Here is a 17490-nt window from a genome sequence, read left to right as displayed (position 1 = left end):
AGTTTTTAAACACTACAACATACCAACCATTCTACCATACTACTAAGCCTATTAAGGCTATAACATAGAAAGCAAGAAAACAAAGAAAATTCAAAGACGACTACAACATGTGACTAGTCGTCCGAATCTGAAAATGGTGGAGGAGCACCCTTATCCTGCAAACAGCACAGGAGAGCCTTCAAGGTGTGAGGCACCTTCTTAAATTTCTGTTTCATAAAGGCCTCTTCAAGTTCGACCCGGGTCTCCCTGACCTCCTGTCATAGGGCGACTTGGCCCTCCTAAATCTAGGCCAAGCGAGCTTCTAAAGCAGCCCGATCATGGTAGCGCTCATGTGTAGCAAGAGGAGAGCCCCCATCAGAGTCTTGTGCCTCCTCTTCTTCCTCTTCCTGCTCACCCTCTTCCTCGCTTCCTTTCTCTATTTCATTTCCATCATCTTCTTCATCACTTTCTTCCTCTTCGCTTTCCGTCTCATCCTCACTCTCATCGAGTTGGGCTTGACGTTGTCGAGGGCCAAATCCCATGTTGTTGAGCGTAGCGTCATTAATGAAATGGATCGGCACAAGCTCCGTGTCAAGTCGGTAGCCGAACTCTCGAGCAAGCTTGCATATGAGTCGGCCAAATGGGAGTAAGATGTCAGTCCTAGGAGAGCATGCGGTCTGAACTATCTATAATAAGACAAATGTAGGCGGGCACAACTTATCTCCTTGCTCAGCTCTGTATGGGAAGTTCACCATCAAACGCGTGTATTCGGAGCGATTGCTCCACCTAGGATATACATTGTGTGTGAATATGTGGTGGAGTAGGCGGAAGTCATGAGTCATCTTGGTCACTGGGAGGCAGTTGCCTCGATTCCAATGGATCAAGCGGCCGCAAAGAAATCGTGTACGGTGATCCCTTTCACGCACACTCCTGAGATTCTTCTCTCTAACATGAACCTCGCCACTCTCCATCCCCATAATCCGAGCTATCACACCAACATCAACTGTGGCTTCCCACCTTCTCACGGGAATAGTGAACTATAGAGCTCCAGCAATGGGTCTCGTATGTGGGTGTAGAAGGCTCGAACAGTGCTCACACACCCACGTGACTTGCCCTCAAATATGAGACCTCATCTGGCGTCCAACAGGAGGTCCATCACCGGGTAAAGCCCAAATAGTCTTTCGTCCATGTGTGCCTCAAAGATAACTCTGCGGCCTTGAAACCTACCATGTGTAATGCCGGGCGGTAGGGCCCTTTCAAGCAAAATTTGGGGATCGAGATCCCGCTTCGTCTTATACTCTCGTGCGGTGCTTGTGCTTGCTTCAGCGCCCAATTTCTTCCTTGGATGGGTTGGGCGGTTAGGCCCAGCTTCATCTATGGAAGCCCTCTTCTTTTCCATGAGGGAAAGAAGTGTGGAGATGGAGAAGATCGCAGCCACAAGCTCAAAAAGAGCCATGAAGTCAAGGGAGCTTGAAAGATGAAATGGGTTGGTGGATTTGGAGGTGTATGAGATGCAAAGATGGCTTGGTGTGCTCAAATGAGAGGGATTAAGGGAGATAGGTGGTTGTAGAAGATAGGTTTAAGAGAATGGTAGAGGTGGGTGCAAGAAAAGGAAGAAGATGAGATTGGAGGGGGAAATTTGAGATGAAAAATAAAAAATTTAGAGGGGTTGGAAGGGTTTACATGCTAGGTGGGGGTGAAATGAAGCAAAAATGAGAGATATAAAGGGTCCAATATGATTTCGTGGGCCCCACGTGTGTGTACAACCATCGGTCCACCTGGCCCGCTGAATGTGGACCGCGAGGCCTCGCGGTAGGGGCGATGCCATAGCGGTCCACTGGACCTCTAGGTGATGGCTCACCTCAGGGGGGATGGCATCCCCATCCCGGGGTGCTAGAAATTACGGGGCCCACCTTGGGTCCCACCGATTTGTGTTGTTTGGTCCCTCGAGTCTGTTTGAAGTGTTTTTAACGTCCATCTCGAGTATTTTCAAGCTTTTTGATCATTTAAGTGTGGAATACGCTGAATTATTGTCTAAACCCGTCGATTGAAGGTCTAGAAAAAAATTGAGATCATCTCACATGATCACAGATGCATACGAGTCATGTTTTGACGGTATGTTTCGCCTTTCGGCGAAACTTGGAATCATACGTTTGTTTCTACATTTTATCGCCCCCTCCCAAGTTAAAGTACGCAAGTGTGTATCATGTGTCCATAACCCAGGTCCAGTTTAATCCAAATCATGCTCTGATACTAACTTGAAACGTCCTAAAAATTGGGGGTCAAGAAGAAGCTCAACTCCTGAGTTCCAACGCATCACTTATGTAACATAGATAATGATGATTAAATGTTGTCCATATTAGTGCATTAAAAATGAGTGAGATTACACTAAATCAACATATCATACTCTAGAGACAATTAGATTATGCAAGCAGAAGACTATGATAAATATATAAATATAAAGCATATAAGTGTTGTAAGTCCCCAGAGTATGAACATGTTACCAGGTTAAATAATTATATATAGTTCCAAAATTTACAAAATGATATAATGTAATGGCATCTAATCCGTATCCCTGTAGCCCCGGCAACGCAACTCAAGGTTTATATAGACCCGCCAAAGAGCTACATGTAGGAGAACTCCTTCTCGTCATCATAAAAGTCAGGCTCCGCCTCGTAAGCATCGCCATCACCTGTAGCTACAGCAGAGTCTGGTTGGTGTTTCAAAACATCATCCCAGAGTGAGAGTGAGTGATCAACTCAGTAGAGCTATAAGGCAAAGGTTAACATGTTATCAATTCAGTCAAGTAGTAATGATAAAGTAATACAGCAATAACATCCTAAGTACTCTTGTTAATGCAAGAATGATATGCGATAATGATGCATACCCTCGCCTAGACTTCCTCAGCGACATCATCTCACGATCATGCATGCACCAATCCAGACACATGCACTTCCTCGCCAAAGCACATGCAATGCGATGCATGATCATGTTAGCTAATATTTAGTTAGGCTTATTTATACAGTAGATTCAGGAAGCTAAGGTACCTCCCTTTATATCATTTACCCAATCAATGATCCATCTAGGGTCGTCAATCTTAGTCAATCACATATGATAGGCAAGTTATAGGGCAACATCACCCCTGATTTGGAAAGCAGTGGATAGGTAAGTTCAGGTCGCTACGGAGAGGCTCGTCACCTCAGCGTAGGCCTAGTTTATACTTGAGGTCATTACGGAAAGACTCATCACCTTAGCGTAGGCCGATAGCTAGAATACAGTGTCTCATACCACCGTATTCGGCTCACGTGTTTGGGTTGCTCAATGGACACTACGGGGAGGCTCGTCACCCCAGCGTAGGCCGACAGCTCGACCACGGTGTCCCATACCACCATGTCCGGCTCATGAGTCTTAGGTCTTAGCAGATCATGATACCAAGGTTAAACGGGCTTTTCACTGGTAAGTGGTACCTTAGATTCAAGCAGTGACGTCCATACATGGTGAACATACATTAGGCCAATCGGGTTATTTGATAAGCTCGATTGGTATGAGTGCACATTGCATTAATTGACATGGAGCGCATACGCACTCCTCGTGGCTTAACCACTGTCGATAATCAACGTACGACTTGGATTCATCGAACGTATCCATTGTGGCAAAACTAGTTAGGCCATGATCGTAAACCGTTGCCGATTGCTTGGACTACGTATTAATCTCAACCATACTCAAACATAATGGGCATTTATATGTAATAGTCAAACAGCATGTGACAACCAATTCAGATATAAATCTTATTTGAGCATTTTAACAAACATATAGTACACATGTTGTCATACATAAGCATTTCATCCATAAAGTACATAGTAACAAGATATGCTTTATGAAGGAAACTGTATCTATAGATAAGGTAATTGAGAATCCTATCTCAACACTCTCATTAAATACGTTTCAACAAGCATTTTCTCATTCAAACATTTTATCAAATACTTAGATCATATATATCAACATATATGTAATAAATTAGTTATAACATATATTATAGCAAACTCTTTTACAAAGGAGTTGTTGTATATACAACAATCATGTATTCTCAATCAATAATCATGGCAAGCACAAATCATAATTCTGTATTCATTCAAACATTTCAACAAACACATGGAATGCATTATATTCAACATAGTCCATATATATATATATATATATATATAATACGTGGAAACCATCGCATCTAAATACATGTGACAGTAATCAAGTCAGTCATAAATCATTAACTGACATTGAAAGCCTTGAAAACCATAACCTAAACATTTATAGTCTACACATTTCGTTGATACGCCGATTACGAACTCGGTTCGTACACTGCGCCTTTGTCTACGGCACAACGGCTACCTAAATCATGAAATAGGTTAGCTATTTCACCGCTTCCCCTATTCAGATTCCTAAAACAGATTAGGGTTAGGATTTTTTACCCAAAAATGGATTCGAATCCGACAGTGTAGCAACACAGGAGAGAGGATTTAGCACGTGGAGAGGTGGGAATGAATCCCAGCAACTATCTCTCACTCACTCACTCTCTCTCTCTCTTCTCCTCACTCTTTCCTCCTCTTTTCTCTCTTCTCTCTTATAGGGTTTAGGAAATTCGTATGGAATGAGAGAGGGGTGGGTTAAGGCCCTTATATAGGCCCAGAACTGATGTCAATGGCCCCAGGGCCATGGTATACTTAGGTTATAGCCAAAAGTCGTCTGTTTCGGGCCAATGGAGCTCATCTGGAGGTCCATTTTCTGCAAACGGTCCAGAGAAAGTTTCCTTACAATGGATCTATGTCAGGTTAAGATTTCGGTCCGATTGGATTTGTGGATCGACTGTGGAGGACCAGTATCAGTTCAATGGTCATCGTCACTCGATCAGGGACACAAGTACACTGATATGTGTTGAAAAATTTCCTTATCCAGGTGTGTAGTTGGGTCAAAATCTGATGGTCTAAAACATTAAATTTAGCCTGCAAGCGAACGACCCAATTCACTTAAGTTTGATTCTATTTTCTAAAGATATTCGCGTTTCTCACATACTTCGCTCCAGGCTCAAGTTGTGCGTTTCTGGATACTATTTGGACTTCATTCCCGAGATAATTGTCAAGCCCAGTAAGGCGGTTATAATCGTATAGTTTCGCGGTAATCGGACTTTCGACGTGCGGTCCAGGTCCGATACGGAGTTTCAGTGTGCTCCCGAGAGCAACTAGGTTTTGAGATTTCTTCCAGGCTTTTAGGTAATGTAGAGTTAGCGATTCTACTAGTTTTGGGTCTTGCAGTTTGTATAGAAAGCAGTTCAAGCTAATCTACTAATTAATTCAGTTTAGTACTTAATTAATTTTCGTCTAATTTTTACATAATTTGATTCTTAGCGATTTCTGCCTGAGGTGGTACTCGGGTCTTTGTACGGATTTTTTCGAGACGTTACAATTTTGAAGTAGAATTGTATATCAGCCATCAAGCGAGCGCCACGGTGATGATATGATGCCCCTAAAATTCAATCATCATGTGAGCCACACTATAGAAAAAAAAAAAAAAAAAAAAAAGAGAGAGAGAGAGAGAGAGAGGCAACAATTCAAAATTCACTAAGTGCCCTACATGATGATTAGATTGAGATAAGCTTTGGAAGTCATACTTTTATGGTGCAGCGACTCTGTTGGACAAGTTAGATGAGGTACATATTGCACTAGTGTGACTCGGTTGCCACCTAGAACCAACGATGTGGGTGAGACCCTAACCATAGGGGCCCACCTCAATGTATGCATTGTATATCCACATTGTTCATATATTTTTATAGTTCATTTTAGGCCATAGTTCATAAAATGAAGTAGATAAAAATTTCAGGTGGACCACACCTTAGGAAATAGTGGTTATTGACCATTAAAAATGTTTTGTAGGGTACAATATATATATATATATATATATATATATATATATATATATATATATATATATATATATATATATATATATATATATATATATTCCTTTTATCCAAGTCTGTGTAACCTTATCAATAGGTTGGATGGTTGATAAACATTATGGTGGATGCCAAGAAGTTTTTAATGGTGAGCATTCAATGACCATTGTTTCCTATGGTGTGGTCCACTTGAAATTTGTATCATTTTATTTTTGGGACCATATCCTACAATAATCTAGAAAACAAGTGGACAACATGATTATATAATGAATACATTGAGGTGGGCCCTACAATTAGGGTCTCACCCACATCGCTAGTTTCAGGTTTGCACCCAAGTTGCACTCATATTGCAAATGCCGTGGTGGGCTAAAGTGTTGTAGAATAAGCTTATCTTAAAACCTTGTAAGAGAAACCAACATCAATTTCCCCTTTGTTAATTAAAATATTATTATTATTACTATCACCTCACACATAAGGTCTGCATGCATGCATGTACATATGAACTTTGGTTTTTATGAAGCTTCAGCTCTTGGCTATCAAAACCTATCCAAACAAGAAAACATAAAAAGTACCAACATATGTAAGAGGAGAGTTTTTATATTATAGAAGGGAACCAAATCCTATAATAAGAGAGATTCTTGGTTCTCTTCATTTTAACTCAAAACAGGCAAGGTTACTCATCATCCATAGCACACACTAGAGAGATTTGAGGATGAGAGCATAGGCGTCTACACTTGGGATGCATGGAGTGATGATTGGATCTGTTCATCTTCAAAACTGAATAAGAAGAAAGGTGCACGGATCATAATTTCATCACAGTTCTAGGTATGTGGCTGACCTTTCTTGTAATTTGTGGTTTCCTATAATAAAATTGTATGTGTTTCATAATCCTAGCAGAAGAATTATGACTGCTCATTGGATTCCATCAAAGTTAACAATTACTACTAATCAATGCTCACCTATTGAAAACTAGTTAGAGTATTATATAAATATATAATATATGATATAATCAGGTTTAAGCTAGCTCGAGCATGGACAGTTTTAATACCCAAGTTAGGCACGATTATTAATTGGGTTTAAATTAACATTCAAACACTTACCCACACCTATTTAGTCACACTTGTACCTACATCATGTTGGGTTAGGTTCAACTACGGGTCGGGCTACAAATGAAGTAAAAAAGATTCCCTGTAGAGAGAAAGCCAGATAAAATAGATGGCATATACGAGTACCTTCTAACCTCAAGCTTTGTGGCGTCTATGGTGAAATTTGTGTTATATCCACTCCGTTCATCTATTTTGAGCTCGTTTTATGATATGAACCCAAATATGGGGAGATCCATAACTCCAATCGGCTACACCACAAGAAACACTAGAGATTGATAGCGCCATCACAAAAACCTTCCCAGGGCTATAAAAAGTTTTGGATAATACTTATATTTGTGTTTTCCCTTCATCTAGGCGAGAATCACCTTATGAACATATTTGATGGCATATAATCATCACTTTGAACTTGATGAAATTTTCTATAATTGATGTTTCCATCTCCACAATTTCTTGTGATATGGCCTACTTGGGTTTTGAATCTCCCTCACGTGTTAGGCCCATGTCTTAAAATGAGCCGGCAAAATGGATGAACCAAGTGGATGTAACACAAACATTATGGTGGCCTCGCAGAGCCTGAGGTTACATATAAGGTACCTAAGGTTACTGGCAAGTCATGCCTGGTTATTATTATAATCACTTTTAAATATTAAAGATAGTTTCTTGGTGCTTATTTCCTATCTTCCTGAGCTCAAGTGAGGTTTGAGCTTGGGGTCGAATTTATATCGCGTTCATTTTACGATGATTGAAATCAAACCCATTAAAACATGAGTTGGCAAGGTTTTGGTTAGGTTGATTTTGGAGGTCGTGACTGAAGCCATGTGGGGCATGTTTGGAATAAGGGATTAGGTGTGATTAGTAGGCATGGGATTGCATTGGGTCCAATATAAATATCATCATGAGTTTGAAAACATTTTAATCCATGTACCATATCATCCATCCCAACAAGGATACAGTGAAATTTTTGATGAATTTCCAAAACCATTACATAAACACACAATCATCGCATAATATTGATGTTAATTCCATCTAATGAAATTCAATACCATTTAATCATGCATTTCAAATGGGTCCAATTTGGCCGAACATGCCGACTAGATCCAATCTAATGAGTTTAAAATCTTGACCTAGGTCCGTTTGTTGTGGGGTGGGGTCCAATGATTAGCCATGTTGACCCTATCCATTTGCCTGCTCCAAAGTGTTCCAATGCAACCGAGGAGTACCATAACTCATATCCATCTATGCAGTAAGCATTGATTCATTTATTTAATAGAGTAAATTAAAGAAGAGAGAGAATATTGAAAAAGAGATAGAGAGAGAGACAAAGGACTATTTTTCTATCAAATAAAAAAAAAATGCTCTAGAAGAATATGACAGTCATAAAAAAATGAAAAACTTCAATGATCTCGTCGGATGTACCCCAACACTTAAAAATTACTTGGAAACTGCATACGTGGCATATATATAGGTAAAATTAAACTGTCCAAATTTATGTTGTTCATTTCGGTTGTATCACCAACCAAGCATTATCTGATTATCTGACTATCACATTGGTGGGCATATATTGGACGGTTAGAAATTGGAATGATCCAATGGTCCTATTTCGACAAACAAGTGTGTACAGATAAGAGGTCAGAATCATTAAAATACTCTGATTGCTAGACTGTGACTTAGAAACAGTGGGATTCACAATTTAGCCGGTTTAATTTCAGTTAGTGTATTCCACGCGTAAGATTTCTGAGTGCCCGCGTATCACGCGTCATACGCCGCCCGAGTAACATATCTAACCCCCATGTTATAAAGTCCTCCTCCCTCCCTCGTTTCTCCGTCCGAAAACACACAGAGAGAGGGATAGGGAGAGGGAGAGAGAGAAGCGTAGGAGAAAAACCGTCGAAGGAATTTCCTCGATCGCCATTAAAACCAGGTAAGATCTCTCACTCTCTTTCTCTACTTTCTCCATTTTTCTGAACTGATATGATTTTTATCTCCTTTTTATTTAGAGGAAAGAATCACAGCCGTTGAAGTCCTTGAATCCGACGCTTATCAGTCGCCATAAAAACCCTAGGTTAGGAGATTCTACGGTAGAAAATGCTATTTTATCTTATTTTTTCTTCTTCTATTTGGAAGGAAAGATTTCTTTTTTTAGCATCGCTTCTTCAAATGCCATTCTCTGCTCGCTTTTTCTTTCTCCGGTCGATGGAGAAGACATTTCACCCCCTCTTTTTAATGCACGCAACCCTGTTTTTTTCTGCTTTTGGTAGCGAAACTGCTTTTCTGTCTCTGTTCTAACATCAGAAGTAGAAAAAAAAGGGGTTTGTACGCATAAAAAGACCTTTACGGTGTTAATGGCATTATCGTAGTTCATTTGTGCGTCCGCGCGTTCGTTTGTTTTCTATAAAATGTGCTTCTTGTTGGGGAATGATCCAGTATGAAGACTTACAGGAAAGTGGGCCCCATCTTCTGTGAGGAGAGTTGGAACCTGTGTCACCGTCCATTTCACAGGCCCTTGATTGGGCAGCTCTGATTGTCGAACTCTGTTGCTAGTCGCCACTGGATTGTATGTGCTCCTCGTTGGTGGATGATCCAGTTTGAAAGGTTTCGTGGAGGGTGGGCCCCACCTTCTGGGAGGAGAGTTGGAATTGGTCTCACCATCCATCTTGCAGGCCCTTGATCAGACAGCTCTCATTGTCTGATCAGCTGATCGTTGGGCCTAGTGCATTCCGTGGTGGGCCCCATCCAACGGCCCACGATATTTGCAGGTGGGGCCCACTTTCCGGGTTAAAGAATTCTGTCGCCACTGGATTGTTCCCTTGACTTCATATTGAGGATAAAACGCTGGACGGGTCTGTTGAAATTTGCAGTTATAAGACGCAATTTCCTTCTTTCCACTGAAGATTTGGTTTAGATTGGGAATTATTGGGGTCGCATTTCAGGCTTCTGTTTTGGTGTTTGGAACTGCACTTGGATGTCTTTTACTCTCTTTTTCCTCCCCTTTTCTTTTCTTTCTTTTATTAAAATTTGAATTAATGGTTTTTCACATCTTTAGAGATTTTTTATTTTTTATTTTTTATTTTTTTGAATTTTTAGTTTGATTGTTGATCACATTGGATTTTTTCCCCAAGATTATCAAGATGGATATTATAAAGAATAAACCTTAAAAGCTTGTTGATGTTGGTGAAATTTACTGTTAATTTGTTCTTTATGGAATATTCTTAACCCGTTTTTTTGCTTGTGGTAAGACATTTTGTTGTATATTTCTTTTTTGCCAAAGTGGGTTTCATTTTTGAGTCCTGGAGGCATTAGCTCTTTTGTTCTCTTCCAGTTAATTATGTTGCTGCAAAATTGTCCTATCCAGGCAGAGCATTTATATGCAGTTGTTTCTTGCAAATTGATATCCGTATATACGTATGCTTTAAACAATGATTTAAAGTTTTTTTTTTTTTTTTTCTTGTTTGTTTGTTTGTTTGTTTTAGAGACTGGAGGTGGCAAAGGTAAAAAGGATCTATGGCGGGAGACGATGCAGGAAAATGTTTGGATGGTCAGACGATTCCGATGGGGACGGAGAATAGTGAGAATGGCCCAGAAGCTAGGGTTATTCCTCCCTGTTGCCTGAAGGCAATGGCTTCTGCACCTGAGCTTGAGGCGAAATGCCACATGACCGTTGTTTCTGGGTGGTTCTCAGAACCTCAGTCATGCTCTGGTCATTATCTAATGATATTTCATCTTTGGATCTTGTTTCTTTAGTACAATAAATGGATTCTTTTCTTGATGATTGGTTGCTATGTAAAGTTTTTGGATTTTCAAACGTGCTGGTTGGTGTAGAGGTGGCTAGACTGATGACACAGGCCTTTTCTCATTTTTGCTTTGCAGATGGAGCCCGCAAGGTCCTTTACTACAACAACCCCATGTGGCCTGGTATGTTTTTCTTCCCAAGGTGTTGGTAGATATAGGCTTGTATGCTTTCATTTTAAATATTACCTCCAGTTGTCAGTTAGTGAAATGGCACTGTTTCAGTTGTTGGGATGGTCTGTTTTTATATAGTTAATTCTACATTTTTTTTCCATTGTAGAATTGTAGATGGACAATGAGCTGTGTGCCTTATTTTACTCTCAAGCATGTATCATATGTTTCTTTTTATGATTATCAATCCAAAGTTTTCATCATTAATCATTCTTATATTCAAAATCCCATTTCCTTTTTAACTCTGTACAGTACTCTTGGTATGTTGGGAGATGGGTGCATAACTATCATGTGCAATTCATGAAACCTTAACGAGGTGCTAGTGCCATTATATATTGAAATGCATGCCTTCAACTTGCCAAGACATCAAGAAATGAATGGATCACTGTCCCAGAGTTCATGAGCTACAATGAGATGCATCATTGTTAGAGCTACAATGTGACAATTGATTGCTGCAGTCTTACCCTGCTTCTGAACTAGATCCTATTTGCAGTCACTTCTTTTATGTGTGAAATATCTTCCTTAAAAGAAAATATCTTATGCCATTTGAGTTGCCGTATGCAGGAGAGGCGCATTCTCTGAAGGTGGAGAACATTTTATACAAGGGAAAGTCAGAGTACCAAGAGATTTTAGTTTTTGAGGTTTGTCATAAATCATTCAAATCAGAAGCTTATTTTACTTTTTATCAGATAATCCTCCTTTACAAGCTTTCATTTTATGTTGGCTAATATGGACTACTTATATGTGCAGTCTTCGACATATGGGAAAGTGCTTGTGCTTGATGGGATTGTTCAATTGACTGAGAAAGATGAATGTGCCTACCAAGAGATGATTGCCCATCTTCCCCTCTGTTCAATTCCATCCCCGAAAACTGTAATTTTCCCAATTTCAGATTCATATCTTCCATGACTTTATTTGCCATTGATTGCTTATTTTCACCATAAAGCTGGACTATTTAGAGAACCCAATGCCTTCCTTATAAAGTATCAGTTATCTCAATGTTGAGTTCATATTCTTTTACTATTAAGTATTTCGAGCAATGGGATCAACAACAAGTTTGGATTATCTAATTCTTCATGTTTACTTTTTTCTTTTTAAGTTTTTTTGGTAATATATTCCTGTTTGGCTTTAGCTCTTTGTCAAGGTTCTGTGGGTAAATTTTATGCTCAATTTACGAAACTGCTGAATGCAGGTTCTTGTTGTAGGAGGCGGTGACGGTGGTGTTCTTAGGGAAATCTCTCGTCATAGCTCTGTAGAGATCATTGATATCTGTGAAATAGATAAATTGGTCATAGATGTAAGTGGATTTTATATATACCGTGATACATGGCTACCCATTATTGCATTCGTTGCAACAATTAAGCATTAACTTTATTATATTATTTTTTGTAGGTGAGTAAGAAGTATTTTCCAGATTTATATGTTGGGTTTGAGGATCCTCGCGTGCGACTTCATGTTGGTGATGGTAAGCTTGATTAGCATCCTCTCCTCTAGTGCTCCTCATGCAAATGCGATCTGTGTATACATTTTCTAGTGATTCTTGAACTGAGGCTGATTACAAATTGATTGAAGTTATTCCTTCACCCGCTATCTTTTGATTAGTTACTATTTGTTTATTTATTTTTAAATCTTTTTGATCTCATATTGGTGACTTCCATAGCGGCTGAGTTTCTACGAAATGCACCTGAGGGGATGTATGATGCAATTATTGTGGATTCATCTGATCCAGTGGGTAAGCTACATTCCTTTTTCCTTAAAAAAAAAAAACTTTTCCAGATTCTTTACATTTGATTTTGTTCTTATGAGAATGCAGTTAACATTGTAGAACACAAAACATGCTGTTAAGATCCAGTTATACAAAACCAACTAGATGCTAAATCAATACATTGTCATAATATTGGCATAGAATTCACCAAATCTTACTTCCATTTTTAGGGTTGTTTTCAATTATTATTATTATTATTATTATTATTATTATTATTTTTTAATAAAGAAAATTAATATGCTCATCATACATGTTAGGGGTCGTTTGACAGTGTATTTGGTATGATTTGGAATCTAAATCACAATTACCATGGAATTCATGTGAATTGAATCCTCATTAGTTTAATATTCACTTGATAATTTGACCCTCAACTGATAGTTTTAAAAGAAAGAGTTCTCTCAATTAAAACTTATTTCGTGATTCAGGTCCAGCTCAAGAACTGGTTGAGAAGCCATTCTTTGAGACAACTGCAAGGGCATTAAGACCAGGTGGTGTTCTTTGCAGTATGGCGGAAAGTATGTGGCTCCATACACATCTTATTCAAGATATGCTTTGTATTTGCCGTGAAACATTCAAGGGCTCTGTCCACTATGCTTGGGCAAGTGTTCCTACATATCCGAGGTAATGGTGTATATATATTCACTATTCTTGTCTTATTCTTGTAAGTGTTTACATAAATTTTGGTCCACGTGGGTTGTATTCTTTTCTCACCTTTTGCCATTTTCTTTAATAAAATTCAGCTCTCTCTCTCTCTCTCTCTCTCTCTCTCTCTCTTAAAGAAAAAAAAAAGAATTTTGATCCACCTAAAGTGAATTTTTAGTGCTGATGTTAGGTAATGTAGGATTCCAGCGTTCTTTAAGTGCTGATGTTAGGTAATGTAGGATTCCAGCGTTCTTTATATGGATTTATTTGCGTTTGCATGTGCGTGTGCGCACGTGTGTGAGAAAAAAGAAAGAAAAGATACACGTGTGTTGTATTATGTATCCATGTATGTATGTGCACTAGTGCATGCGCATGCCGGTGTGTATATGATTAAAACAACCACAGCATGCCTAATTGTTTTCACACAAAGCGCCGCATTCCATAATTACTGTAGTGGAAGCTGGGTATGAATCTTTGTTGAGGAATGTTCTGGTGATTTTCCCTGTGAATTACATTATTCCTCATGGCATTTCAATCTACCAAGTTAACCTGATGTGAATTCCTGATAAATTGCACTGGTGTCTTGTTGTGAAACCATAAAGTGTTAATATGTGAAGTGAACTTGGTGTTTTTACCAAAATTATACATTACTTTGGCATAATTCAGCTACATACAGCCATTAAGATAGATGCAAGTCTTATTGGTGCCACTGTTGTTTAAATCATGTAAATAATAATTGATATCCACTAAGATAGATGCCAGAGCTTTGCTGTTGAAACAAAAGTTTGTTACATCAAAAAATGAAAACAAAACATGAATCCATCTGAGCCAATTTAAATATCACAGGAAAAAGTTCACAATTCAACTTGAATACTATTTGACAAAGAGCATATTCAACTCATAAAAAATTGGACTGACAAATTTCATGATCTTATATTGTTTTTTAAGTGTGTTTATCTTAATGATGTAACTATGATGAACTAAATGTGCCAGATAACATACACTTCTTTCGTTTGCTTGGTTCCTCTGGATGTTTTGAGTTCATCAATGCAATGAAAAGTACAATATAGGAGTGATTGGGCAAACAGGATTTGTAACTCCACCTCAAATAGCTGACGGCTGTGATGGTGACGGTGATCTACAAATTCCCTTAAACAGCTGAGGGAATTTATTTTCAAAATCAATCTTAATTGAAGGAGTCAGGGTTTGCTTTGCCATTATAACTCAGGTTGCACGGGGTTCCTTTCCAAGTTAAATGAAGCCAGCATATGCAATGAAATAGAAATACAATATAATATAATATAGTCATTACTGGCAACTCGATCGTAAATCCCATATTCAGAAATTGATATAAATGCCTCTGAAATGGAAAATTGCATTAAAGTTCATTTTTCCTTTATGATTTGTTTGTTAAGGAATTTTCTTTATTTTAGACTTACCTGCTAATTTCTCATCTTAAGGTTGGTTTCAGCCATTTTCCCAGGCCATAATGTGGTCCTTTTGGTTCATTTCTGGACTATTATGTATCATGCCGCCAAATCTTGCCTCATAAAAGGATGGTCCTTTGGTTGTATATGCAGTGGTGTCATTGGCTTTTTGGTATGCTCGACGGATGGGCCCCCTGTTGATTTTTTGAATCCTATAAATCCTATTGAAAAGCTAGACGGAGCACTTAAATTCAAGAGGGAACTCAGATTCTACAATTCAGAGGTACCATCTCTACTACTTTTAGCATTAAACTGACATCAGTGTCCAGTGCTCTTTTACTTTTCTTGTTGCATGCAAGTGCCATTTGTTTGAGCCAGGAGATGTTGAGAGCACCATTCTCCTGACTTTGATTGTGATTGGTGTTGTTTGTTGGTTGGTTTAATGTTGTTGTGGTCTTGTTGATAACTTCGAGGAGATGTGTTCTGTTTCATACAGCCTCCTGGTTTTTAATGATCGTAGTTCATGTTGGATCACACGGGTTTATATTGTTAGTTGGACTCTCTGTTGTTCAGGTCATGATAACGGTAATCTTAGGGTTTTGAGTCTTTTGCCACTCATCAGATGCACTGGTCGCTTAAGTTTATGGCCATTTAGAAACACCACCAAATTGGTTCTGGTTCTGTTTGGGACACATCACAAGTGAGGAAACCACACTAAATGGGACAACTGTTTTCCCCATTTTTTTACACCTCAAAACTGCAAGTGGGACAAGAACAAGAATCTGGGAAGCATCATTTGCCACTTAAATTTGGCAACTTCTCTCATGGGTTTTTTAATTGAAGAAGTTTTCTTCTTCTCTCACATTTTGTTAGTCCTGACTTGAATGCATCAAGTTCCACACTCCTTAACTAGGGGCGCAGCTTCGGTGGATCCCTGGATCCACTGAGGTGTTTGGGACCCCTTTCTGTGGGGCCCACCTTGATGTATGTGACTACGTCCATGCCGTCCATCTATGTTGAAAACTCATTTTAGGGCATGATCCAAAAAATGAAGTGGATCCAAATCTCAGATGCACCGTAGTACAGGAAACAGTAATTGACCATTAAAAACTTCTTGTGGGCCACGAAAGCTTTGGATCAAGATGATATTTGTGTGGTCTCTTCTTATAGTTCTTTGTGACCTTATCTCTCAAAAAAAAAAAAAAAAATTTGTGACTTTATCAACAGTTTGGATGGCAAATAAACATTTGAGTGGACTCCATGAAGTTTTTTATGGTGTTGATTCAATCACGACTGTTTCCTTTGGTGTGGTCCACCTAAGATTTGGGCATGCTTCATTTTTGGGATCATGCCCTAAAATGAAATTTGAAAATGGTTAGATGGTGTGGATTTAAGGCAGTTACATCACTGTGAGCCCATCAGTCTTAGATACATGTAACTCAGCCCCCAGCTCATTCCAGTGAATGTGGTTACTTTGAAGGTTTTAGGACAACTGAGTATGATGAACTGACTTTGCATGTTCCATATGGTTCTTGAAAGGAAATTCCACTTGTTTTATGGTATGTACGGATTCAATTCGATTTAAGTTCAGTTTCTTCGTTTGGTTTATCTGATGGTCTATGCTTCCATATGCATAGGCTTAGCTGCAAGGGAGTGAAACTATCTGCTTGTTTGCTAGTTAGTGTCGATAGTAAAGGTTACCCTGGTCAAAGAGATTCCTACGGTTTACAGTCTTCTAGAGGTTTCATTCTTATTCTTGCCCAACTTACCTACCAACCATCTGGAGAAGATATGGCATTTGCTGGTGTTTTATTAGGTGAAGAGCGCCTTCTAGGCTACTATATAATGAGAAAGCATGACACGTTAGCTAGTAGAGCCTTGCCAAGTGCACTCCCACGAGTTCAGGTTTTTTTTTTTTTTTTTGAAACTTGCTGCTCATACATGGCAGTGTATTGTCTTTATAAGATCCAAGCTGCTCGTCATGCAGGCCCCACTCTGTTGGTACCTTTGGCCCAAACAATCAAGTTGCCTAATCAGGTGGGGGGCAACATGTGTCCAAAAGAAATGGTCAATTAGCAGAAATTGACAAAGGTTACCCTTCAACATGCATGTCGCCAAACCAGACCAGATGACTGGCACCATTTCTAATCCAGGGCGTCTATATGGCGGGTCTCACCTGATGAGTTTCACTTGTTTTGTAAACATGCTAAGCAAGAGGCGAGAACCATAAAAGTGCACTTCCAATATCTAAGGTTCATTGCTTCCTGTAGTTAATGACTTGGAACTCTCCTCCCCCATTGTTTATGGGGGTGAAACTGACTGATTGAAGGGATGCTCCTTGCTTTTTTGTTTTGACAGATCCATGCGGCTGCCTTTGCTTTGCCATCTTTTGCAAAGAGAGAGCTGAGTGCATTGAATGATCAGTAATTCTTCGTCAGTTGTAGGAAGGCTTGTCTCCAATTTGTAGCTAATCCGATCGTTTGGATATTTTATTGTAATGGGTATAAATGGAAACTCCTCCATGGGGGGAATATTTGACTGTGTGATGATTACTCCCGTTTAGTTGCTGATGTGATTATATCCTTGATGCCTGCCATTCTCCACCATACATGTGGGCTTAGTGCGCCAGAATGCATCCTGATCAGATGGCCAAATTGTGGACCCTCT

The 17490-nt window shown here is 39.2% G+C and overlaps 1 protein-coding gene across 2 annotated transcripts; it reads left to right on the top strand.

The window, feature by feature from the left end:
• Positions 1–8782: 8782 nt before the first annotated feature.
• On the top strand, positions 8783–17407 carry LOC131241237 (spermine synthase). 2 transcript variants are annotated; one of them, XM_058239976.1, is made up of 12 exons: positions 8844–8953; positions 9030–9094; positions 10503–10729; positions 10900–10944; positions 11554–11630; positions 11740–11862; positions 12182–12286; positions 12382–12454; positions 12650–12721; positions 13180–13375; positions 14977–15106; positions 17182–17407. In XM_058239976.1, the coding sequence occupies exons 3-12, from the start codon at positions 10534–10536 to the stop codon at positions 17248–17250; spliced, it is 1086 nt and encodes a 361-aa protein (XP_058095959.1). In that variant the 5' UTR covers positions 8844–8953; positions 9030–9094; positions 10503–10533; the 3' UTR covers positions 17251–17407. The 2 variants fall into 2 exon arrangements, with proteins under 2 accessions (XP_058095960.1, XP_058095959.1); XM_058239977.1 differs by lacking the exon at positions 9030–9094 and having other exon boundaries at positions 8783–8953.
• The last annotated feature ends 83 nt before the right edge of the window (positions 17408–17490 follow it).

This window comes from Magnolia sinica, chromosome 3 (genome assembly GCF_029962835.1).
Source record: "Magnolia sinica isolate HGM2019 chromosome 3, MsV1, whole genome shotgun sequence".
NCBI lineage: Eukaryota > Viridiplantae > Streptophyta > Magnoliopsida > Magnoliales > Magnoliaceae > Magnolia > Magnolia sinica.
Note: the sequence above shows the minus strand (reverse complement) of the source record. Positions and strands in the feature narration are given on the sequence as shown.